At 48.3% G+C, this 26,303-nt stretch overlaps 1 protein-coding gene across 4 annotated transcripts in view; it reads right to left on the bottom strand.

Moving 5' to 3' along the window:
• The window catches only part of INSR (insulin receptor), a 155,990-nt gene that overhangs the window by 35,648 nt on the left and 94,039 nt on the right, over positions 1-26,303 (bottom strand). For 2 of the 4 annotated variants that reach the window (XM_064381999.1, XM_064382001.1), the window contains exons 4-11: positions 20,136-20,284; positions 17,675-17,819; positions 15,889-16,103; positions 13,424-13,550; positions 10,837-11,087; positions 8,012-8,179; positions 1,874-2,075; positions 938-973 (exon numbers count right to left, since the gene is read on the bottom strand). In XM_064381999.1, coding sequence (XP_064238069.1) covers positions 938-973; positions 1,874-2,075; positions 8,012-8,179; positions 10,837-11,087; positions 13,424-13,550; positions 15,889-16,103; positions 17,675-17,819; positions 20,136-20,284 — 1,293 coding nt within the window. The remainder of the gene's footprint in view (positions 1-937; positions 974-1,873; positions 2,076-8,011; positions 8,180-10,836; positions 11,088-13,423; positions 13,551-15,888; positions 16,104-17,674; positions 17,820-20,135; positions 20,285-26,303) is intronic. The other 2 variants (XM_064382000.1, XM_064382002.1) reach the window with 1 other exon arrangement.

The following is a 26,303-nucleotide window of genomic DNA, read 5'->3' as shown; positions in this document are numbered from 1 at the left end:
CATGCCCATAATTCCAGCACTTTGGGAGGCCGAGGCAGGCGGATCACCTGAGGTTGGGAGTTGGAGACCAGCCTGACCAACATGGTGAAAACCCGTCGCGACTAAAAATACAAAATTTGTCCGGGCATGGTGGCGCACGCCTGTAATCTCAGCTACTCGGGAGGCTGAGGCAGGAGAATCACTTGAACTCGGGAGGTGGAGGTTGCGGTAAGCCGAGATGGTGCCATTGCACTCCAGCCCGGGCGACAAGAACAAAACTCCGTCTCAAAAAAAATAAAAAATACAAAAAATAAATCTCTCAAAGTGGTCCCAAACTGACTTTCTAGTCTCACCTCCTGTTCCTCCCAAAATCTCATCTCCTTGCCTTTCTCTTTCTCCCAGGACCGCACTTCTTTTTTCTCTTAGGATGCAAGTTGAAAGGAAACGTCCCTGACTCTCCTCCGTGGAATTCAGTGAGCGACATGGGGTTCTTGTGTTCATACCGTGTCGCCCTTCCAGGAAAATGTTTTGTTTCCAGATCAACTGCCCACCATGGAGTAGGAGCTGCTGGGTCAGGGCATCCAGCTGCGGGGAGCTCCGACCCTGGGGACCCTGACCCAGTTCTGTAGACACACTCAGGAGGTGCAAAGAGATGTTTAGTGAGCAAAGGGTGGCTGCAAACAGAGGGCAGAGAGGGGGTGCCCAGGAAGTCCTCCCGTGATTCTAGGCTTCAGCAAGAGTGTGTTAGTGAAGATTCCCCCTCCACCACATTCATGCCCAGATTTCATTTCAGAGCGAAGGCACTGGATATCTGAATTTGTGAAGCATCTGCTCTCCAGCCCAGCAGCCCGCCACATGCAAAAAGCCACAGAAACCCCTGGAATCTTCAAGGCGTCTGCCTGGCACGCTGCCAGCCCTGCACCGAGCAGACATAAGGGGTCACATGGGTGAGCCATACCTAGAGTTCTCCGCACCAGGGCCTGGAGAGGTTCTTCTGTGGAAATAAAACCAACTGCTTTGAGGACAGAGGGAACTTCGTGAGACAGACCACTGGGCTCTGACACTCAGAGGCACATTGCGTCCAAGTAAGGGCAGCCTGGCTTTGACCCGGGGCCCACTGGTTTCCATCACTTGCTGGAGGGAGGGAGCTACATTTTCCCCAGCAGGTGCCCGGATCCAGCAAGGGAAGGGGAAGAAAGCAGAGAAGATTCTCCCCAGAGACAGCCTGCTGAGGTGGCCCTGGGATGGCAAATGTGACTATGTGCAGACACCACAACTGACTCAACACTTCTCCAAGTCTGCCATTCTTCCTTCTTTCTCTCTTTCTCTCTCTTTCTTTCTTCTTTCTTTCCTTCCTTCCTTCTCTTTTCTTCCCTCCTTTATTTCTTTCCTTCTTTCTCTCCCTCTCTCCCTCTTTCTTTCTATCTCTTTCTTCTTTGTCTCCTTCTCTCCTTCCTTCCTCTTTCCTTCCTTTCTTTCTTCCTCTTTCCTTCTCTCCTTTTTCTCTTTCCTTCTTTTTTCTCCCTCTTCTTTCCCTCCTTCCTCTTTTCTTTCTTGTACCACTGCACTCCAGCCTGGGTGACAGAGTGAGACTCTGGCAAAAAAAAAAAAAAAAAAAAAAGCCTTAACCATCTAATGGAGAACTCAGACCAGCTTAGGAGAGGTAAGAAAGGCAAATGCTGAGTTTTGTCCATTTTTCCCCTTGTGTGTGATTATTGCTCTTCCTAATAAAATTCTCCTGGAAATAGCAAGATCTCTTCCACCCGGGAAAGGGCTCCATTCAGACTCCATCCACCCTTCTGCCGCCTCTGGGTCCCTTACTTAAGGGACCGTCCACCAACACCAAGCCAACTGACACCTGCTAAGGGAGCCCAGCGCCATGCCCAGTCCTGACCTGGGGATGAAAACCACATTGTGCAGGTAATCCTCAAACGTCTTCCTAAACGAGGACTCCTCCAGCTCCTTCTGGATCTGAGAGTCTGTCTTTGGACAGGAGCAACACTCGCCGGCCAAATCCTCCTCTTCACTCTGGTTCTGCTTCTGAAAACCTTCAGACTCAACTGGTGGAGACCAGGTCCTCGAGGGCAGCTTCAACCCTGGAGAAAGAAGCAGAAAAGGGGGCTCAGGTCTCTGTGGCTGAAAACACACACACACAGACACATACACACACACACACACTACACCACACACACACACACTACAGTACATACCAACTACACACACCACACACCACACACACCACACATCACACATATCACACACACACACCACACACCCATACCACAGACCACACACACCACAAACACACCACACACACACCACACACGCACACATACTATAGCACACACCAACCACACACACCACACACCACATACATCACACATCACACACACCACACACACACCATACACACACCCCACATACACCACACACACCACATACACTACACACCATACACACACTACATCACACACACTACAGCACACACCAACCACACACACCACACACATCACACACACCACACACCCATGCCACAGACCACACACACCACAAACACACCATACACACCCCCCACATACACCACACACACACCACATACACCACACATGCAACACAAACACACCAACCACACATACCACATATACCACACACACACCACATACACCACACACGCACCACAAACACACCATACACACACCCCACATACACCACACACACCACACACTACACCATACATGCACACACACTACAGCATAGACCAACCACACACACCACACACCACACATACCACACATCACACACGCCACACACACCACACACACCCATGCCAGACCACACACACCACAAACACACCATAGACACACACCACATACACCACACACACACCACATACACCACACACACACCACAAACACATGATACACACACCCTACATACACCACACACACACCACATACACCACACACACACCACAAACACACCATATACACCACACACACACCACATACACCACACACACACCACATACTACACCATACACACACACACTATAGCATACACCAACCACACACACCACACACACCACACATCACACACACCACACACACCCATGCCACAGACCACACACACCACAAACACACCATAGACACACACCACATGCACCACACACACACCACACACCACACACACACCACATACACCACACACACCACAAACACACCATACACACACACCACATACACCACACACTACACCATACATGCACACACACTATAGCACACACCAACCATACACACCACACACCACACACATCACACACACCACACACACACACCACACACACCTATGCCACAGACCACACATACCACAAACACACCATAGACACACACCACATATACCACACACACACCACATACACTACACACCACACACACCACACACCACACACACACCACATACACCAAAACAAACACTACACACCACACACACAACACATACCACACACACCCCACACACAACACACAAAACATACCACACACACCACACACACCACGCATACACACATCACACCACACATACCAAACACACATACACACCATACCACACACACACACACACACACCACACACACACACACATATCACATACACACAGTGAAGCGGGCTTTCCCCAAGAGGCTGAGCTGAGACAGAGCCTAGATTCAAGTTCTGCTTTGGAAGAAAGCCAGACACTATGGCTCACACCTGTGGTCCCAGCTACTTGGGAGGCTGAGGCAGAAGGATCGCCTGAACCCAAGAGGATGAGGCTGCAGTGAGCCATGATTGTGCCCCTACACTTCAGCCTGGGTGACCGAGTAGGACCCTGTCTCAAAAGATTAAAGAGATGGCCAAGTGGGGCTGGGCGCAGTGGTTCACGTCTATAATCCCAGCACTTTGGGAGGCTGAGGCGGGCAGATCACGAGGTCAGGAGATCGAGACCAATCTGGTCAATATGGTGAATCCCCCTCTCTACTAAAAAATACAAAAAAATTAGCTGGGCATGGTGGCGCATGCCTGTAGTCCCAGCTACTCAGGAGGCTGAGGCAGGAGAATTGCTTGAACCCAGGAGGCGGAGATTGCAGTGAGGCGAGATCGCACCACTGCACTACAGCCAGGGTGACAGTGCGAGATTCTGTCACACACACACAAAAAAATATGGCCAAGCACAGTGGCTCACACCTGTAATCCTGGCTAGGGCATCCTCCTGCAGCATGGAATGAATAGAGGCCAGGGATACTGCTCAGCACCCCAAGGTGCCCAGGACAGCCCCACCCCAGAGAGTGATCCAATGCCAGATATCAAAAATGCCAAGGTAGAGAAACTGTGAGCTAAGGGCATGAGAGGAAAGAGAGGAAGGAATGTTTCAAATATGCATAGAAAAGGGAATTTAAAAATTAATAAATGAAGAAGAACACCATTAGCTTATAAAGGTAGCAGTCCTAAAAATGCAATTTTTTTCTCTCTCTTTTTTTTTTCGAGATGGGGTCTCGCTCTGTCATCCAGGCTGCAGTGCAGTGGTGCAAACTTGGCTCACCGCAGCCTCCACCTCCTGGGTTTGAGTAATTCTCCTGCCTCAGCTCTCCCAAGTAGCTGGGATTACAGGTGTGAGCCACAATCCCTGGCTATTTTTATATTTATTTTCAGTAGAGACAGGGTTTCACCATGTTGGCCAGGCTGATCTCAAACTCCTGACCTCAGGTGATCCACCTGCCTTGGCCTCCCAAAGTGCTGGGATTACGGGCGTGAGCCACTGCCCCCGGCCAATTTCTGTATTTTTTTGATAGAGAGAGTTTTCCCATGTCACTTAGGCTGATCTCAAACTCCTGAGCTCAAGCAATCTGCTCTCCTCGGCCTCCCAAAGTGCTGGGATTACAGGCATGAGCCACCGAGCCAGCCTACAATCCTTAAGTACCACAGCTGGTCATGTCTTAACCCCTGAAGTTAGACTTCAAAGTTTCTTGTGACCCCTGGTGCATGCACAATTACACCTCTGCTACGGCCACGAAGACAGATACAGCTCTTTACAAGCAAAATCCACTACAGTCCCTGGAGATTCACCTCCCCTGCTGCCAGCCTGCCTGGTGCCTGGTGACTGCTGAGTACAGGAAATTCCATTTTTTTCTCCCTTTAATGCCTCAAGTGTAGATAATAAGCTCTAAATCATGTATCAAGTACTTTCTCATGAATGGTGAGTATCAACTCGGAAACCCAAGTATTTATACAGCTTTAAAAGCCTAAGAGAGACTGGAGAATACTTCTTATGTTTATAAATAGACATAGAATAACCTGCGTGGGTTAACTCTGATGGGAGCTAGTTACAGCATTCCAGATGGTAGAAAAATGCAGGGCTCCTTTTTTTAATGATTATTATTATTTTCTGAGCCAGAGTCTCGCTCCGTCATCCAGGCTGGAGTGCAGTGGCGTGATCTCAGCTCACTGTAACCTCCACCTCCCAGGTTTAAGCTACTCTCCTGCCTCAGCCTTTCGAGTAGCTGGGATTACAGGTGTGTGCCACCATGCCCAGCTCATTTTTTCTATTTGTTGTACAGATGGGGTTTCATTATGTTGGCCAGGCTGGTCTCGAACTCCTGACCTTGTGATTCACCCACCTTGGCCTCCCAAAGTGCTGGGACTACAGGCAGGAGCCAACGCACCTGGACTTTTTTTTTTTTTTTTTGAGACAGAGTCTTACTGTCTCTTAGGCTGGAGTGCAGTGGTGCTATCTCGGCTAGCAGCAACCTCCGCCTCCAGAATTCAAGCGATTCTCCTGCCTCAGGCTCCCCAGTAGCTGGGATTACAGGCACGCGCCACCACACCCAGCTAATTTTTGTATTTTTAGTAGAGATGGGGTTTCACCATGTTGTTCAGGCTGGTCTTAAACTCCTGGCCTCAAAGTGATCTACCCACCTCAGCCTCCCAATGTGCTGGGATTACAGGAGTGGGCCACTGTGCCCGGCAAATCTCTCCCATTTTAAGCGCACAGTTCTGTGGTATTAAATTCCTTCACAATGTTGTTCAATCATCACCACCTTCATCTCCGGAACTTTCTCATCTTCCCAAACTGAAACTCTGCCCCCAAGCTGTCCACTCCCCAGCCCCTGGCATCCCGCATTCTACTTTCTGTCTCTATGAATCTGAGGACTCCAGGGACTGCCTAGGCATGAAATCACACACAATTTGTCCTGAGTGACTTTACTTTTTTTTTCTTTTTTTTTTTTGAGACAGAGTTTCGCTCTTGTTACCCAGGCTGGAGTGCAATGGCTCGATCTCGGCTCACTGCAACCTCCGCCTCCTGGGTTCAAGCAATTCTGCCTCAGCCTCCCGAGTAGCTGGGACTACAGGCGTGCACCACCACGCCCAGCTAATTTTTGTATTTTTAGTAGAGATGGGGTTTCACCATGTTGTCCAGGCTGGTCTCAAACTCCTGGCCTCAAAGTGATCCACCCACCTCAGCCTCCCAAAGTGCTGGGATTATAGTCATGAGCCACCGTGCCCGGCCAACTTTACTTTTAATGATATTAACTTTATGACATTTACAAATAAAACCATGTTGAAATGGTCTCATGGTAATTAGAGGTTTAGACTTTCAGAATTAAAAAAAAAGAGAGAGAGAAAGCTTTGACTGACGTGGCTGGTGGCAGCTCTCACGGGTGGTTCTGGTTACCTGGACGCAGGGCCAACAGCTTACGGCAGAGCTGATGACTGGACTCGCCCTGGAGTTATATAAAGCATCGGAGGAGATAAATCACGTTTGCAGCCCTCAGCTCGGGTGGGGATGATGTCACACACATACATATAGCACATGAGCTCAGAGCTGGGACAGCTCCCAGAGGTCATCTGTCCTCCTGCCCCTTCTCCCAAAAAAGGAGGCAGACAGTGACTTGATCAGGAACTTGGCAAAAGCATTTCAGCAGGTCAGGGCCAGAGCCAAGAGCTGATGTTGGGCTCCCGGCCTCAGCCACATCTCACCAGAGGCCCCCTGGCCCTCTCCTCCAGGGTCATGGACTGAGGCTATCACGAACCAAAAATATCTCAAGAAAAAGACATCAAGACACACAAGAAAACCAAAAGTAAAGAAAGAAATGGGCACAGTGCAGTGGCTCATGCCTGTAATAGCAGAATGTTAGGAGGCTGAGGCCAGAGGATTGCTTGCGGTCAGGAGTTCGAGACCAGCCAGGGCAATATATCAAGAGCCCCGCTGCTAAAAAATTATTTTGGGCTGGGCGTGGTTGTTCACACCTGTAATCCCAGCACTTTGAGAGGCCAAGGTGGGCTGATCAACTGACGTTGGGAGTTCAAGACCAGCCTGACCAACATGGAGAAACCCCATCTCTGCTAACAATACAGGATTAGCTGGGCGTGGTGACGCATGTCTGTAATCCCAGCTACTTGGGAGACTGAGGCAGGAGAATCGCTTAACCCCGGGAGGTGGAGGTTTCAGCAAGGTGAGATCGCGACATTGCACTCCAGCCTGGGTGACAACGGCAAAACTCTGCCTCAAAAAAATAAATAATAAATAAATAGATAAAAACATGTATGTGGGGCCGAGCACAGTGACTCACGCCTGTAATCCCAGCACTTTAGGAGGCTGAGGCGGGTGGATCACGAGGTCAAGAGATCGAGATCATCCTGGTCAACATGGTGAAACCCCGTTTCTACTAAAAATACAAAAAATTAGCTGGGCGTGGTGGCACGTGCCTGTAATCCTAGCTACTCGGGAGGCTGAGGCAGGAGAATTGCCTGAACCCAGGAGGCAGAGGTTGCAGTGAGCCGAGATCGCGCCATTGCTCTCCAGCCTGGGTAACGAGCGAAACTCCATCTCCAAAAAAAAAAAACACGTACATATGTTTTCGTAGGAGACAGAATGGAGTACATGTGTGTGTCTCCCGACACTGAGACACGAGAAGGGATGGCTGCTTTCCTAGACGTGAAGCAAAGTGCATGAAACACACATGGGCAACCCCACTGATCCCAGCACGGCCGCCTGCACTCACCTTTGAGGCAATAATCCAACTCGAAGAGCTCACTGTCTTCCACCTGCCTCTGCCAGAAAACCAGGTAGTGGGTGATATTGCCGTTGGGGTCTGTGGGGGGTTTCCACTTCAAAATAATCTGGGATGATGAGTTAGACACTGAGATTGGATCCAGTGGCACGGACGGGTCTGCCAAGGAGAAAGGAAATGGGTCAATCATGAGAAAGCACGTGCAAAAAAAGCTAGGGGGCGGAACGCGGGAGGTGGGGGGCGGGACACACCAGTTAAAGACATCAGGAGGATGTTTGCTGCAGTGTTTTGTTGTTTTGTTTTTTGTTGTTGTTTTGTTTTGTTTTTTTTAGACGGAGTCTCCTCTGTTGCCCGGGCTGGAGTGCAGTGCCATGATCTCGGTTCACTGCAACCTCTGCCTCCCGGGTTCAAGTGATCCTCCTGCCTCAACCTCCCGAGTAGCTGGGATTACAGGTGTGCACCACCAGGCCTGGCTAATTTTTGTCTTTTCAGTAGAGACGGGGTTTCGCCATGTTGACCAGGCTGGTCTCGAACTCCTGACCTCAAGTGATCTTCCCTCCCTCGGCCTCCCAAAATGAAGTAATCATAGCTTACCGCAGACTCCTGGGCTCAAGAGATCTTCCTGCACGGGGCTACTGAGTAACTGGGAATATAGGTGTACACCACCATTTTTAAAAAAATTTTTTTGAGAGATAGGATCTTGCTCTGTTGTCCAGCTGGTCTCAAACTCCTGGCCTCCAGTGATCCTCCCACCTTGGCCTCCCAATGTGCTGGGATTACAGGAATGAGCGCCAAGCCTGGCCGACATTTTAATTCAAAGTGTGGGCCACCGCATCCGGCCGCTGCAGTGTTATTTAACATCGGTGAAAACTGGAGACACACAGGAAATCCTCACCCAATCAGTGCACGGGTTACCAAGCTATAGCCCATTCACATCACAGATTATATGAGCATTCATGTATCAATTTCCGAAACAAACATCAATGGGCTCTGACTATGCACTAAGCTCTCTCTGTTCTGGGAACTGGTAGATCCTGCTCAGAAAAGAGACGATAGTGGGAAGAAACCAATAAACTCACATTTTCCGATTAACAACTGTTCCTAATTAAACCCAGTCATGGGGCAGACGTGAAGCCATTGGATCGTGTCATTGAGCTGGTATTCACTCTATAAAAACTTCCCCTCAAGAATGGAGGTGGCTGGCTCAGTGGCTCACACCATAATCCCAGGACTTTGGGAGGCTGAGACGGGAGGATCAATTGAGCTTAGGAGTTTGAGGCCAGCCTCTGTAGCATACCAAGATCCTGTCTCTACTACTAAAAATCATAAAAATCAGGCAGGCGTGGGGAAGCACGCCTGTGGTCCCAGCCACTTGGGAGGCTAAGATGGGAGGATCGCTTGAACTCGGGAGGTTGATGCTGCAGTGAGCCGTGATCGCACGACTGTACTCCAGCCTGGGCAACAGGGCAAGATCCTTTCTCAAAACAAACAAAAAAAGTACAAAAAAACACAACCAACCAAACAAATGAAACTCCAAAACCCAAAATAATGGAGGTGGCTGAGGGAGTTGGGGCTGGAGAAGGGGTCAAAACATCCAGGAGCTGGACGTTTCTGAAAACGCTAAGTCTCCTGGTGTCACTAAAGGTTACAGGATGAGAGGGGACTAAGTGAAGAAGATAGGGCTGATGGCTGGGCACCGTGGCTCACGCCTGTAATCCCAGCACTTTAGGAGGCCGAGGCGGGTGGACCTCCTGAGGTCAGGAGTTCAAGACCAGCCTGGCCAACACGGTGAAACCCCGTCTCTACTAAAAACATAAAAATCAGCCAGGTGTGGTGGCGCATGCCTGTAATCCCAGCTACTTGGGAGGTTGAGGCAGGAGAATCGCTTGAACCCAGGAGGTAGAGGTTGCAGTGAGCCGAGAATGCACCCTTGAACTCTGGTCTGGGTGACAACAGTGAAACTCCATTTCAAAAAGAAAAAAAGTTTGAATTTGAGCCGATAGGACGGGGTTTGTCACCTTCAGCACTATTGGCTTTTAGGGCTGGATAATTCTTTGTCATGAGGGAGGGTGCATCCAGTGTGATGCAGGACATGGAGCAGCCTCTCTGGTTTCCACCCACAAAATGCCAGTGGTTTCATCCCCACAGCTGTGACAACCAAAGATGTCTCCTGATATCGACAGGCAACTGTTCCCTGGGAGAGCAGTTACCCCCATTTGGGAACTACTGCTATAACAGAAGGACTTAGGTTTTATAAAAATATAATTAGAACAGGCCCAGTGGCTTGCGCCTGCAATCCCAGCACTTTGGGAGGTCAAGGTGGGTGGATCACTTGAGGTCAGAAGTTCGAGAGCCAACATGGTAAAGCCCCATCTCTATTAAAAATACAAAAATGGCCGGGCACGGTGGCTCACGCCTGTAATCCCAGCACTTTGGGAGGCCGAGGTGGGCAGATCACCTGAGGTCGGGAGTTCAAGATCAGCCTGACCAACATGGAGAAACCCTGTCTCTACTTAAAAAAAAAAAAAAAAAAAAAAAAAAAGCAAAATTAGCTGGGTGTAGTGGCACATGCCTGTAATCCCAACTACTCGGGAGGCTGAGGCAGGAGAATCACTTGAACCCGGGAGGCGGAGGTTGCGGTGAGCCGAGATCACGCCCTCCCACTCCAGCCTGGGCAACAAGAGTGAAAATCCATCTAAAAAAAAAAAAAGCGAATAACCATATCAAGGATCATTTTAAACAACCTCATTGTGTCAGCCTCTTAAAAGCAAGAGGTCCGATTCACATACAAATTCACATTCCCAAGACACACTCACTGGTGGCAGCTGTCTGGACATAAATGATGTCACTCTTGGCCCCATAGGTCCGGCGTTCATCGGAAAAGGTGACCAGGGTCTTCACAAAGATAGCATACTGGGTCCAGGGCTTGAGATTCCGCATCAGCCATCCTGGGTGGCTCTGTGATGTGGGGTCACTGGACCTCTGGGGCGGGTCAATGTCTACCACCGTCCAACTGTTGGAACCACAAGCATCCTGCCCATCGAACTCCGTCACATTCTGATAAGGGCTTTCCAGACAAAACAGCAGAAGGTGGTTACCCTGACAAGACCATCACACTGAGTGCAGTGCAGATGGGGCCCGGGAAGCTATATCCCATAGAGTCACATCCTATTCACCCAACAATCTTAAGCCACCGGAAAAAAATAACTCGGGACCAGCCAAAGAGAAAGGAACCCCCAACTCTGACATCTCAATGATGAAACACAGCTTGGGCATCCCTTATTCAAAATACTTGGGACTTGGCCAGGCACGGAGGTGGCTCACGCCTGTAATCTCAACACTTTGGGAGTTCCAGGTGGGTGGATCACTGGAGGTCAGGAGTTCGAGAACCGCCTGGCCAACATGGTGAAAACCTCATCTCTACTAAAAATACAAAAATTATCCGGGTGTGGTGGCGCACGCCTGTAATCCCAGCTACTTGGGAGGCTGAGACAGGAGAATCGCTTGAACCCGGGAGGCAGAGGTTGCAACGAACCGAGATCGCACTACTGCACTCCAGCCTGGGCGACAAAGGGAGACTGTTTCAAAATAAATAAATAAATAAATGCTTGGGACCAGAAGTCTTTTTGTTTGTTTGTTTTGAGACAGAGTCTCGCTCTGTCACCCAGGCTGGAGTGCTGTGGCGCTATCTCGACTCAGCCTACCGAGTAGCTGGGACTACAGGCATACGCCACCACACCTGGCTAAGAAGTGTTTTGGATTGTGGATATTTTTGGGTTTTGAAATATTTGCATTTTACCAGTTTATTTGCATTGAACTGGTTTAGCATCTCTGATCTAAAAACCTGACTTCTGAAATGCTCCAGTGAGCATCTCCTTTGAGCATCAAGTTGGCCCTCAAAAAGCTTTAGATTTTGGAGCATTACAGATTTCAGATTTTCAGATTAGGGATATTAAACCTGTAATAATAGTAATAGCAGGAATTCCCTCACAAGTTATTGATAAGATTACATGAGAGACTGTGTAAGTTCTCAGCAAGGCACCAGGTAAATCTTGAGAGCTAGAACTATTATTATTATTATTATTTGAGACGGAGTCTCATTCTGTTGCTCAAGCTGGAGTGCAGTGGTGTGATCTCACACCCAGCTAATTTTTGTATTTTTAGTAGAGACGGGATGTCACCATGTTGGCCAGGATGGTCTCTATCTGTTGACCTCATGATCCGTCCACCTCAGCCTCCCAAAATGCTGAGATTATAGGCATGAGCCACTGCACTCGGCATAACTATTTTTTATATATATATATATATATATATATATATATATATATATATATATACACACACACACATATATACACATATATATACACACACACACATACACACACACACACACACAGAGAGAGAGAGAGAGAGAGAGAGAGAGAGAGAGAAAGAGGCGGAGTTTCGCTCTTTGTTCCTCAGGCTGGAGTGCAGTAGCCCGATCTTGGCTCACCGCAACTTCCACCTCCCGGGTTCTAGCGATTCTCTTGTCTCAACCTCCCAAGTAGTTGGGATTACAGGCGCCCACCACCATGCCTGGCTAATTTTTGTATTTTTAGTAGAGACAGGGTTTCACCATGTTGGCCACGCTGGTCTTGAACTCCTGACCTCAGGTGATCTGCCTGCCTTGGCCTCCTAAAGTGCTGGGATTACAGGCGAGAGCCACCATGCCTGGCCAGAACTATTATTAATATTACTACTGGCCAGCTGTGGTGGCTCATGCCTGTAATCTCAGCACTTTGGGGGGCCAAGGTGGGAGGATCACCTGAAGTCAGGAATTTGAGACCAGCCTGGCCAACATGGCAAAACCTGTCACTACCAAAAATACACAAATTAGCCGAGTGTGATGATGCACGTCCCTACTCCCAGCTACTCAAGAGACTGAGGCAGGAGAATTGCTTGAACCCAGGAGGTGGAGGTTGCAGGAAGCCAAGATCATGCCACTGCACGCCAGCCTGGGCAACAGAACAAGACTCTGTCTCAAAAAAAAGAAAGAAAGGAAGAAAGAAAAATAGATAAGCAATACATTTGATAACATCCACTCGGTGGGCTGAGCTCCTGGCTACTAAGGATGTCTGATGAGACATATACAGGAAAGGCACAATGGAATAGTGCCCCAGGAATATTGTCTGGGTTTCTACAGGAAAGCTATCGACTTCCATTTTAGGCATTTGATAAAAGCGGATGCCATTGACTTTGAGTACCATCGACTGGTGAGATTGTAAAAAGGAACCTAAGATATTCATTCCAGGAGGAGGAGGGAGCTAGAGAGGAAGCTGAGAGGGACAGATTCGAGCACAAATGTAGCAAGCACAGAGCTAGCTGGCCCTCGCCTCCGCCGGGTCTAACCCTTCTACTTACGCCTCTTTGTAGAACAGCATGAACCCCAAGAGATCTCGGAAGTCAGGGGGCCAGTACGGCTCCCATTTCAGCAAGATCTTGTCAGAACTTGTCCGAATGGAAGAAAATTTAATTAATTCATTTTCACCTGGAAAATTTAAAACAAAAGGCAAAAGCGAGCTATTTCAGTATCATTTCAGACCAAAGGATGTGACCCCACACTTCCTGGAGGGTCTGTGAGAAGGGAGAGGTCAGTCTGCTATTCCCTTACGGGTCTCCTTCCCATGTGCCTTGCTAAGTGTGAAACCGGGGAGATTCAAAGGCAAGAACCAGTTTTGCAACTTGACCGTTCACATAAGCCAATTACTTGGCCAGATACTCAATTGAGTAAGAGCAATCTGTGGCCACGCAAGGACGTCTGGCCAACAGTTACTGGGAGAAGGGATGTTCAAGGGTGATTTCTTTTGTTTTTGTTTTTGTTTTTTTGAGACAGAGTCTTGCTCTGTCACCCAGGCTGGAGTGCAGAGTGGCGCAGTCTTGGCTCACTGCAACCTCTTCCTCCTGGGTTCAAGTAATTCTCTCTCACTTCAGCCTCCGGACTAGCTGGGATTACAGGCACATACCACTATGTCCAGCTAATTATTTTTGTATTTTTAGTAGAGACAGGGTTTTGCCATGTTGGCCAGGCTGGTCTTGAACGGAATGTTGCCTTGCACATTTTCTGGTAAGAATGAGATGGAAGGAGATGCAACTCCAGTGCAAATAAACCCATGCCGAGTGAGTTTAGAGAGCCTGCAGATCATTACACGTTGGAGAGACACATCTAAGTAATTCTCTCTGCCTAGAAGGCGAACCCACTCCTAAACCTCACCCCAGCCTCGTTCTCTCTCTTTGCACTACAATTTTTTTTTTTTGGAGACAGAGTCTTGTTCTATCACCAGGGCTGGAGTGCAGTGGCACGATCTCTGCTCACTACAACCTTCGCTTCCTGGGTTTAAGCAATTCTCCTGCCTCAGCCTCTCAAGTAGATGAGATTACAGGTGCCCACCACTACGCCCAGCTAGGTTTTATGTTTTTTTAAGTAGAGATGAGGTTTCATTCGCCATGTTGACCAGGCTGGTCTCGAACTCCTGACCTCAAGTGATCTGCCCGTCTTTGCCTCCCAAAGTGCTAGGATTACAGGCATAAGCCACTCTGCCCGGCCCTCGCACTGTATTTTGACAGAAGGAACTAACTCCTCATGAAGGTGTCACAGAAGCCCCTGGCAGCTCACTGCTCAGAATCTATCAAGGGCATGCAGTCAGCAGGCAGCCTGCAGCTGCAGAAACTGCAGGACCCGCTATAGCATCCCAGCCAAGACCTGACTCCCTGGGCAGCCCCTACCTATGACTGAGCTTGGTGGATGCCTGGCTGTCCCTTTGCAATGCAGAACTCTGCAGACAACCACGGCCTTGAGCTCTTTCTGGGTTTGTCAAAGACTCAGGGATGCACTACTGTCTGAGGCTCTCCCAGCCCTATGCTCCTTCCTTCCCTCTCTCTGTTCACAGAGGTCAGACCCCTGCTGTTGTCAAAAGGCTCTTCCTGGCTGGGTGTGGTGGTTCACACCAGTAATCCCAGCACTTTGGGAGGCTGAGGTGGGTGGATCACCTGAGGTCAGGAGTTCGAGACCAGCCTGGCCAACATGGCAAAACCCTGTCTCTACTAAAAATACAAAAAAATTAGCTGGGCATGGTGGCATGTGCCTGTAATCCCAGCTACTCTGGAGACTGAGACGAGACAATTACTTGAACCCAGGAGGAGGAGGTTGCAGTGAGCCAAGATCGTGCCACTGCACTCCAGCCTGGGTGACAGAGCAAGACTCAGTCTCAAAAAAAAAAAAAAAGTCTTCCTCTTTCATATTTCATGGGTATCACCCTCAATATATTTTCTGCATTTGTAACTTTAACTTGGCAGTTACATCCCAGGAGATGCAGACTGATAGGTATTTTACTCAACTTTGAACTCAGTGTTGGCCTGATACACATATAAGAATGTGTTATTGGCCGGGTGCGGTGGCTCACGCCTATAATCCCAGCTCTTTGGGAGGCCGAGGCGGGTGGATCACGAGGTCAGGAGTTTGACCAGCCTGACCAACATGATGAAACCCTGTCTTTAATAAAAACATGAAAAATTAGCCGGGCGTGGTGGTGTGTACCTGTAATCCCAGCTACTCAGGAGGCTGAGGCAGGAGAATCACTTGAACCCGGGAGGCGGAGGTTGTAGTGAGCCGAGATTGCTCCGCTACACTCCAGCCTGGGAGACAGAGCGAGACTCCGTCTCAAAAAATATATATATAATAATAATAGGAATGAAGCGCACAATAAATGTCACGCACTTGAATCATGCAGAAACCATCCCCGCCTCCACCCCCATTCCCAGTCTGTGGAAAAATTGCCTTCCACTAAGCAGGTCACTGGTGCCAAAAAGGCTGGAGACCACCGACTTACAGGATGCTTGGTCCCCATTGGTCTTTAAGGCAATGTCATTCTTCTCCTGGCGCCCCTTGGTTCCTGAAACTTCTTCCATCTTGTGGATTTCTGACAAGCAGAGTTTGGGGTTATAGTGGAAGAAGAGTTTCCCCTGAGTGATGGTAAGGTTGTGTTTGCTCCAGTCCCAGAGCTGCCTTAGGTTCTGGTTGTCCAAGGCATAGAAGGAGTAGTTCCTGCGGAAATAACACACATCCAGTCATTCCACGGCTGGTCTTCTACAACTCCAAGAGGGTGTGGCTATGCCTGGGGTTGATCTTGTTCGGTGCTACATCCCTAATCCTACCCACTTGCTTGGCACATACTCAATACATAATTTGTCAAATGGGAGTAACAGGGGAAGTTGAGGAAGTTTTCATGGCCAGGAAGGAGGCTCCACTCAGTTGTGAAGCGGGGTGGTGAGTCTGTGATGGACTGAGAAACAGGTTTTGCAGAAACCTATTTCTGCAAATAGGGGAAATATGGATGACACAGAGGCACCTAAGCTGAGCTCAGGGAAGAGCAAAGTAGCCTATTTTGGCCAATAGGTGACAAGAAATAGCTGGAGTTGTAATGGACCAGACCCTCTAGTGTACTACATGCCAGACCAAGACCAAGAATATGTGACCAATTCTCAATAAGCAGAAAGGAGCCATTGAAGGGCTTTTTTTGTTTGTTTTTTGTTTTGAGACAGAATCTCACTCTGTCTCCCAGGCTAGAGTGCAGACAATATAGTCTAAACTCTACTGTTTAGCCCGCCTTCTCGGATCACTTACCAGCTCACACTGATTAGCATGTCCTTCCGTCCCTTTCCCTATTTGTTGTCCATCCTACAGTGTGAGGCTGGGGCTGAGGCAGCCGTCTTGTGACCATGAGGAGCACAAAGATGGAAAGAACCTGGGTTTTCCACAGACCTCCTGCCTATGAGTCAATCTTGATCTGCGTGAAGCACAGCTCATCTGAATTTCTGCTGCTTCAGCGAAGCTGTGCTTTACACAGCTCCAGATTGACTCTAACTAAAACAGAGTTTCTAGGACCTCAAGGAGAACGCTGGAATGTACTGGAATATACTGAGATGGAGTCCATCCCAGAAATCAGGATGGACAATTGGGACTAGGACTGAAGCTCCATTTTATGCATGTTAAACTCTACTCACAATGCAGCCCAGATAGCCCGACGACCTACTTAGCAAAAATTCCAGCCTTCGCCCTTGGAGGGTGGGCACCAAGGGGGCCGCTCCCACTTTTCTCAAGAATGACTATGAAGCAAACAGTTTTTACAGATTTTGGCTGGATGGGCCTTTAGGCACATTCCAAGCTTTTTTCTGCAGAGGTTTTGCTGGATAGACTTCTGTTTGTTTTTTTTTTTTAAATCCCTAAGTTTTTCTTTTCCCTTTTTTTTTTTTTTTGAGACAGAGTCTTACTCTGTCACCCAGACTGGAGTGCAGTGGTGCGATCTCGGCTCACTGCAACCTCCGCCTCCCGGGTTCAAGCGATTCTCCTGCCTCAGCCTCCCGAGTAGCTGGGATTACAGGCGTTCACCACCATGCCCGGCTAATTTTTGTATTTTTAATAGGGACGGGGTTTCACCATGTTTGCCAGGCTGGTCTCGAACTCCTGGCCTCAAGTGATTTGCCCACATCAGCCTCCCAAAGTGCTGGGATTGTAGGCATAAGCCACCGCGCCTGGCCAAAATCATCCTTAAGTTTTTCTAATGCACAGACTTCCTAGTTAGCGCTCAGGCCATACACACAATCAGGCCCACGTACCCGGCTTCCAAGGTCTCTCCTCGAATCAGACGCAACTTCCGAAAGAAGGCAAGTGATACCAGAGCGTAGGATCGGCGGATTTTTAGATACCCTGAAATTTCTTCAATGAGGCCGAGGTTGGCTTCTAGCTCAACTGCCAGATTGTCTAAGGAAAGGAGAGAATATGCAGTGGGTTTCTACAGAAAATATTTCAATCTTTTCATGATTCTCCATGGTGAGAAGATAACCCTCAGGCTGCAAACAATTGGACATACCCAGCTTAAAACTCATCATGCTTAGAACACAATCTGAAGTCCTTACCATTCCTTAAATGGGCAAAGCATATTTACCCCTCAGGACCTTTGCACTGGCTGTCTCTGTCGCTCAGAATATTATTCCACCATGTATCTGCTTGGCTTGTTCCATCATCATCTCAAACCCTCCTGCCCCACACCAGAGACTTCTCTAAAATAGCGACCCCAGGCTGGGCACAGTGACTCACACCTGTAATCCCAGCACCTTGGGAAGTCAAGGCAGGTAGATCACTTGAGGTCAGGAGTTCAAGACCAGACTGGCCAACATGGAGAAACCCTCTCTTGACTAATACTACAAAAACAAAAACAAAAACTAAAGCAACCCCTGATATTCTGTATTTCAGAGGTTGACAAATGACAGCCCACTGGCTCAATTCCACCTTTTTCGTAAATAAAGTTTCACTGGAACAAAGCCATGCCCACTAGCTGACGTGGGTCTATGGCTGTTTTCATGTTACAACGGCAGAGTTGAGTGGTTATGACAGAGATTGCCCAGTCTGCAGGGCTGCATATATTTACAAAACAGCCCTTTGTAGGGAAAACTTGCCCATTTCCATTCCACCTATGACCCTGCTGCATTTCCCTTCACAGCACAGACCCTCACCTGACCTTACATCATCTGTTGATTTGCTTATGTGCAAAAATCCATTAGGGCAAGGACTTTGCCTTGCTCAGTCAGTATTCAATAAATGTTTGCTAAAGAAATAAACAAAGGAATGCCTTTTTTGCCTGAGATGGCTTATTATTGATTGATTGATTGATTGTTGAGACATAAGTCTTGCTCTGTGACCCAGGCTGGAGTGCAGTGGTGCAGTCTCGACTCACTGCAACCTCCGCCTCCCAGGTTCAAGTAATTCTCCCGCCTCAGCCTCCTGAGTAGCTGGGATTACAGGCACGTGCCACCATGCCCGGCTAATTTTTTATTTTTGTTTGTTTGTTTTTTGAGACGGAGTCTTGCTCTGTCACCAGGCTGGAGTGCAGTGGTAAAATCTCGACTCACTGCAACCTCCACCTCACGGGTTCAAGTAATTCTCCCGCCTCAGCCTCCCGAGTAGCTGGGACTATAGGCACGTGCCACCACACCTGACTAATTTTTGTATTTTTAGTAGAGACAGGGTTTCACCATGTTGGCCAGGCTGCTCTCAAAGTCCTGACCCCAAATGATCCGCCCACCTCAGCCTCCCAAAGTGCTGGGATTATAGGCATGAGACATCGAATCGACTTTTTTTTTTTTTTTAAGATGGAGTCTCATTCTGTCGCCCAGGCTGGAGTACAGTGGCTCGATCTCAGCTCACTGCAACCTCCGCTTCCTGATTTCAAGTTATTCTCCTGCCTCAACCTCCTGCGTAATTGGGATTACAGGTGCTCGCCACCACGCCGGGTCAATTTTTTGTATTTTTAGTAGAGATGGGGTTTCACCATATTGGCGAGGCTGGTCTCAAACTCCTAACCCCAAGTGACCCATCCACCTAGGCCTCCCAAAGTGCCAAAGGGATTAGAGGCATGAGCCACTGCACCTGGCCCTGAGATTTATTTCTGAAACCATAGTCTGCAGATCTGCAGTAGGGCATATTGCCCAATTGTAAAAAATGACAATTCCAAAGCCAGGTGGGGTGTCTTCTGCCTGTAATTCCTGCACCTTGAGAGGCTGAGGCAGGAGGACTGCTTGAGCCCTGGAGTTTGAGACTAGCCTGGGCAACATAGTGAGACCCTGTCTCTGGAAAAAAAATTTTTTTAAAAATTAACCAGGCACAGTGACACCTGCCTGTCCTCCGAGCTACCTGGGAGGCTGAGGTAGAAGGACTGCATGAGCCCAGAAGTTTGAGGCTGCAGTGAGCTAGGGTTGCCCCACTGTACTCCAGCCTGAGCAACGGAGTAAGACCCCATCTCTAAAAATAAAACTGATTTTAAAGCAGATTCCTGATGCCTCAACTCCTAACGTAGAAAATGGGAATATCGAGGTGAGTGAGGCCACGACTGGGCTGTTCATTTCAGGTTTTGAGGCAAACTCCCAGCATGGCTCTATCCATGGGAAAGTCACGGAATGATCACCCCAAAAGTGCTTTAGGAGCGTGCATCCGAGTCTGCGCTGCTTTTCCTCCCCGCTCACAGCTCACAGGGACGTGGAGCCCAGCAGGCTGCCCCCACGTCCCCACAGAGAGACTCACTGCCTCCTCGAATGTTGATGATCAGACTCCCATTGACAACGGTGCATCCTCGGAGATCCTGGGCAGACGTCACTGAGTCGATGATTTTCTCGCGTTCTAGAAGGTGGCACACCTTGGGACAGGGACCCAGGCACGGGGTGCACATCAAGCTACAGATGGAGGAGAGAGAGGGAGAGAGAAAAAGAGAGAGAGAGAGAGAGAGAGAAGGATAAGGGTATTCAAGGTCCTTCAGACATTTCAGGCATCTTTCCGTCTGATATGGTATTTTTCTTTTCTTTTTTTTAATCCTTCTTTTTTTTTTTTTTTTTTTTTGAGACAGAGTCCTGCTCTGTTGGGATCTCAGCTCACTGCAACCTCCACCTCCCGGGTTCAAGCAATTCTAATAATAATAAAGATTGACAATAAATAGCAAGCGCTGCTGAGGATGTGGAGCAATTAGAACTCTCATACATGGCTGGTGGAAATATAACAGCCTCCAACTGCTTCAACCACTTAGGAAAACAATCTAGCCTTTCCTCTTTTTTTTTTTTTTTTTTTTAGGACAGAGTATTGCTCTGTCACTCAGGCTGGAGTGCAGTGGCACAATCTCGGCTCACTGCAACCTCCACCTCCCAGGTTCAAGCAATTCTCCCACCTCATCCTCCCAAGTAGGTGGGATTACAAGTGTGCACCAACACACCCAGCTAATTTTTGTATTTTTAGTAGAGACGGGTTTTCACCATGTTGGTCAGGCTGGTCTCAAACTTCTGACCTCAGGTGATCCACCCGCCTTGGCCTCCCAAAATGCTGGGATTACAGGCGTGAGCCGCCGCGCCCGGCCCGATGGTCACTTGTTATTAGTGCATCACTGTTGCCGCTGCTGCTGTTGTTCTCACACCCCTGTGTGTTCAACTCTTTAGAATGATTTCTGTGGCTGTAGCATCATAAAAAATGTATCTGGTCTTCATCCCGGTTCTTGGCATAGAGCCTCAGAAACCCTTGGGATTGTCTGAGTCATAGGAATGCTTTTGTTAGGAGTGTTAAGAATGTTGGGGTGACTTGTGGTGGTGGGGCCTAGATAACATTAGAGTGGGGGGTTGGTCACCAGAAAGATCAACTGTGTGATTGGAGGGTTGGGGCTTTTAGTCACCTGACCTCCAGGGAGGGGAGGGGGCTGGAAATGGCAGCGTTCAACCACATAGCCAAGGATTTCAATCAATGACACCTAAGGAATGAGACTCCAGTTAAAACTCTGGACACTGGGATGGGTACAGTGGCTCACGTCTGTAACCCAGCACTTTGGGAGGCTGAGGCAGGCAGATCACAAGGTCAGGAGTTCAAGACCAGCCTGGCCAACATGGTGAAACTCTGTCTCTACTAAAAATACAAAAATTAGCTGTGCGTGGTGGCGCACGCCTGGAGTCTCAGCTACCTGGGAGGCACCACACCTGGCCAAGTTTATTTTAGTTCTGTGAGTTGTTCCAGCAAACTATCAGACCTAGAGTTTGTGGTAATCCTCCAATTTAGAGCCAGCTGGTCAGAAGTGTGGGTGGCTGAGGGATCCCTAGGATTCTGCCAGTGTCTGAAGTAAGGGAAATCTCATGAAGGGCTGTCTTTTTTTCTTTTTTTGGAGACACAGTCTCACCCTGTTGCCCAGGCTGGAGTGCAGTGGCACAATCTCTGCTCACTACAACCTTCACCTCCTGGGTTCAAGTGATTCTCCTGCCTCAACCTCCTGAGTAGCTGGGATTACAGGTGCCCACAACCACGCCTGGTTAATTTTTTATATCTTTAGTAGAGACGGAGTTTCACCATGCTGGCGAGGCTGATCTTGAACTCCTGACCTCGTGATCCGCCCACCTCGGCCTCCCAAAGTACTGGGATTACAGGCGTGAGCCACCGCGCCCGGCCCAGGGCTGAGCCTTAGACTTGTGGAGTCTGATGCTAACTTTTGAGGAGGATGGTGTCAGAAGGGTGTTGCGGTACACCCAGGTAGTGGCAGAACAGCTGAGGCAGAAACAAAATAGTGACCAAATGTTTGACTTCTTTTATTGGCTCTATTCTTATGATGTGGCAGGCGATGCTCTGAGCCTGGACTTGGCAAACAGTGGCCTAGGAGCCAAAGCCAGTTGGCCACCTGTTTCTGCAAATAATTCCTACTGGAATATGGCCACACTTAATGGTTAGTATATGGTTTCACCCTGCTTTCACGCTGCAAAGGCAGAGGTGAGTAGCTCCAACAGAGACCATATGGCCCTGAGAGCTGAAAATATTTACTGTCTGGCCCTTGGCCAATCTCTGTTCCCAGCTGCAGGTATATACGAGTGAACAAAGCAGATAATGTGCTTTCCTTGTGGGAAATTATAAATGACCATGAGTCCTTTTTTTTGAGAGAGTCTTGCTCTGTCTCCCAGGCTGGAGTGCAGTGGCGCGATCTCAGCTCACTGCAACCTCTGCCTCCCTGGTTCAAGCAATTCTCCTGTCTCAGCCTCCCAAGTAGCTGGGACTACAGGCACGCACCAGCACGCCTGGCAATTTTTTGTGTTTTTAGAAGAGACGGGGTTTCACCATACTGGTCAGGCTGGTAGTGAACTCCTGACTTCAGGTGATCCACCCATCTTGGCTGCTCAAAGTGCTGGGATTACAGGTGTCAGCCACCGCACACGGCCCAGATGGCCACTTTTAATCAGGGTCACTAGAATGGAAGCAGGAGCAAAGAGACTGTTCAAGGGGACTGGATCAGACATGACGGTGAAATAGACGGAGCTGTAGACAAATCTAAGACCTCAGCTTAATAGGAAGAAGTGAGGAAGGCCAAGAAGAGTCAAGGATTTTAGGTAATTCTCCCCTTCCCAATGGATGCCCCATACCCTTTGAAAATTTATTCATCACAAATATCTGGTCCGCCTCATCTCAGGAAGCAGTACTGTGCTCTTACATCCTAGCAGGTACTTGGGATGATAGTAGATGGTGAAACCTTTGTTTGTGTGTTTTGAGATGGAGTTCCACTCCTTTCACTCAGGCTGGAGTGTAATGGTGTGATAGCTCACTGCAACTTCTGCCTCTTGGGTTCAAGCAATTCTCGTGCCTCAGCCTCCTGAGTAGCTGGGATTATAGGCAGTCACTACCAATTCCAGCTGTTTTTATTTTTGTATTTTTAAAAATTATTTTTAGTAGAGACGGGATTTCACCATGGTGGCCAGGCTAATCTCAAACTCCTGACCTCAGGTGATCCGCCCACTTTGGCATCCCACAGTGCTGGGATTACAGGTGTGAGCCACTGTGCCCGGCCAAGACCTTTTAACAAATCCACATGAGTTCCCAGAACTCTGCTCTGAAAACATCAAGAACTCTTTCCCAGATAAGGCACCAGAATAGAAGAAAACATCTGGCCATATTTGATATCAAACCACATTAGAAAATGCTACAATACTATAAAGACTTTTATAAGATAAAAATGAAAGCTTCAGGCTGGGTGTGGTTGCTCACACCAGTGATCTCAGCACTTTGGGAGGCCAAGGTGGGCGGATCACTTGAGGTCAGGAGTTCAAGACCGTCCTGTCCAACATGGTGAAACCCCATCTCTACTAAAAATACAAAAAAAGAAAAAAGAATTAGCCAGGAGTGGTGGTGGACATCTGTAATTCTAGCTCCTTGGGAGGCTGAGGTAGGAGAATCGCTTGAACCCGGGAAGCTGAGATTACAGTGAGCCAAGACTGTGCCATTGTACTCCAGCCTGGACAACAAGAATGAAATTCCGTCTTAAAGAAACAAAAACAAAACAGCTGGGCTTGGTGGTGGGTGCCTGTAATCCCAGCTACTCGAGAGGCTGAGTCAGGAGAACTGCTTGAACTCGGGAGGCGGAGGTTGCAGTGAGCAGAGATCACACCACTGCACTCCAGCCTGGGTGACAGAGTGAGGCTCTGTCTCAGAAAATAAATAAAAAAATAAATAAAAGCTTCAGAAATAGAAATATTAATTTTTTTAAACCTACTAAATAAAACACTGTGACAATGAACCATTCTCTCCATTCAGGAACGGTCCCAGATGCCAAAGATATGCTGTCAATTTCTGGGGGTTTTTGTTTTAGCATCAACTGCACCATCAGTGAGAAAATCAAAGAAGGTTGCTATATTTCTCAGGCCACAGTTAAGGTGAGGGAAAAACACTTTTTACATAAGGCCAATGTCTTAAGCATCTTTCCAGGGGATATTAACCCATGTTTTAAAAAATTTTCAAATGTGATTTTAAAAACAAAGAAAGAGGCCAGGCGCGGTGGCTCCTGCCTGTAATCCCAGCACTTTGGGAGGCTGAGGTGGGCGGATCACAAGGTCAGGAGTTCGAGACCAGCCTGACCAACATGGTGAAACCTCATCTCTACTAAAAATACAAAAATTAGCCGGGCATGGTGGCGGGCACCTGTAATCCCAGCTACTCAGGAGGCTGAGGCAGGAGAATCACTTAAACCAGGGAGGCGGAGGCTGCAGTGAGCTGAGATCATACTGCTGCACTCCAGCCTGGGCGACAGAGCAAGACTCCGTCTCAAAAAAAGAAAGAAAGAAATAAGTCAAAAGGAATACAGCCATTTTCCCAATCTTGGGAACACACTGGCCAAAAAAAAAAAAAGAGAGAGAATGTTCTGTCTGGTATGCAAAAGGTGATTTATAGACACTTTTAGTCAATAAAGCCAAAAGATTTTTGTTGGTAGGATTTGTATCAAAAATGAGCAAAACAAAACATATTGTACTTGCAGTTTTTGCAAACAAGAAAGAGTCATAAGAACCTAAATGAAAACTTGTTTTCCTTCCCGCCCTCTCCACCCAGGGAAATAAAACTTCCCACCACAACACTCTCGCTTGGCCAATTTTCAAGTCTGAAGAGGAAGATATTTTACGTAAGCAGGTCAGCTCAAGGCCTCTTGGTGTGTGTCTGTTTCTGATTTGTTTTTGTGTTGTTTTGTGGTGTGTGTGTGTGTGTGTGTGTGTGTGTTTAAAACAAAACAAAAAGCCTCAATACGAAAACCAGGAAACAGATTTTTGAAACTCAGTTATGGCCCCAAAATAGCTCATGGAAGAAGCTAACAACACGAACAGAAAGTCTGCGATGTGCGTAGAAAATCTGACTCACTGCCGAAGAGAGAAAATCCTGCTATTTCTCACCCAAAAGGCAGGAAATGGTTTGATTTTACTGCCCTTCAGAGAACAGCAAAGCCCTGACAATTATGCAGAAGTGAGTCTCTTCCTCCTAGAGACGGCATGTTCTGGGTTAATCTTGGCACACTACCAGGCTACAGGTCAGGGAAGGAACGAAAGACCTTGGCAATATCCTTGATGTGACAATGATGAAGCGACCTCAGTGAGGACAGGCCACGTGGAGGACTTTAGGGAAAACCGAGGACTCTGACCTTATGCTTTTTTCTTGTTCTGAAGCTAAGCACAGAAAGCTTAGAACTGGGATGCACAATGCCAGGCTGGGTGCGGTGGCTCACACCTGTAATCCTAGCATTCTGGGATGCCAGGGCAGGTGGATCATCTGAGGTCAGGAGGTCCAGACCAGCCTGGCCAACATGGCGAAACCCCGTCTCTATTAAAAGTACAAAAAATTAGCCAGGCATGATGGCAGGCACCTGTGTCCCAGCTGCTTGGGAGGCTCAGGCAGGAAAATCGCTTGAACCAGGAGGCAGAGGTTGCACTGAGCCAGGATCATGCCACTGCACTCCAGCTTGGGCGACAGAGCAAGCTTTCATCTCAAAAAAAAAAAAAAAAAAGAATGGTATGTATAATGCCAGAAATATATACTATCTGGCCCTTTAGAGAAAAAGGTAGTCAACTCCTGCTCCCAAGCCCAGGACCAAAACAGAGGGCAAAAGTAACATCTGAAAGCAGAGACCTCACCCACAGCCAGTGAATCCTGGGTTTGCACGCAGATTTTTTGTTTTTGTTTTTGTTTTGAGACAGAGTTTCACTCTTGTTGCCCAGGCTGTAGTGCAATGGCGTGATCTGAACTCTGCAAGCTCCGCCTCCCGAGTTCAAGCAATTCTCCTCCCTCAGCCTCCCGAGTAGCTGGGATTACAGGCATGCGCCACCACGCCTGGCTAATTTTTTATTTTTTTAGTAGAGACAGGGTTTCTCCATGTTGGTCAGGCTGGGCTCGAACTCCTGACCTCAGGTGATCCACCCACCTCGGCCT

This window comes from Aotus nancymaae, unplaced genomic scaffold (genome assembly GCF_030222135.1).
Source record: "Aotus nancymaae isolate 86718 unplaced genomic scaffold, 86718_ANA_hifiasm-v0.15.2.pri h1tg000028l, whole genome shotgun sequence".
NCBI classification, from domain to species: Eukaryota; Metazoa; Chordata; class Mammalia; order Primates; family Aotidae; genus Aotus; species Aotus nancymaae.
Note: the sequence above shows the minus strand (reverse complement) of the source record. Positions and strands in the feature narration are given on the sequence as shown.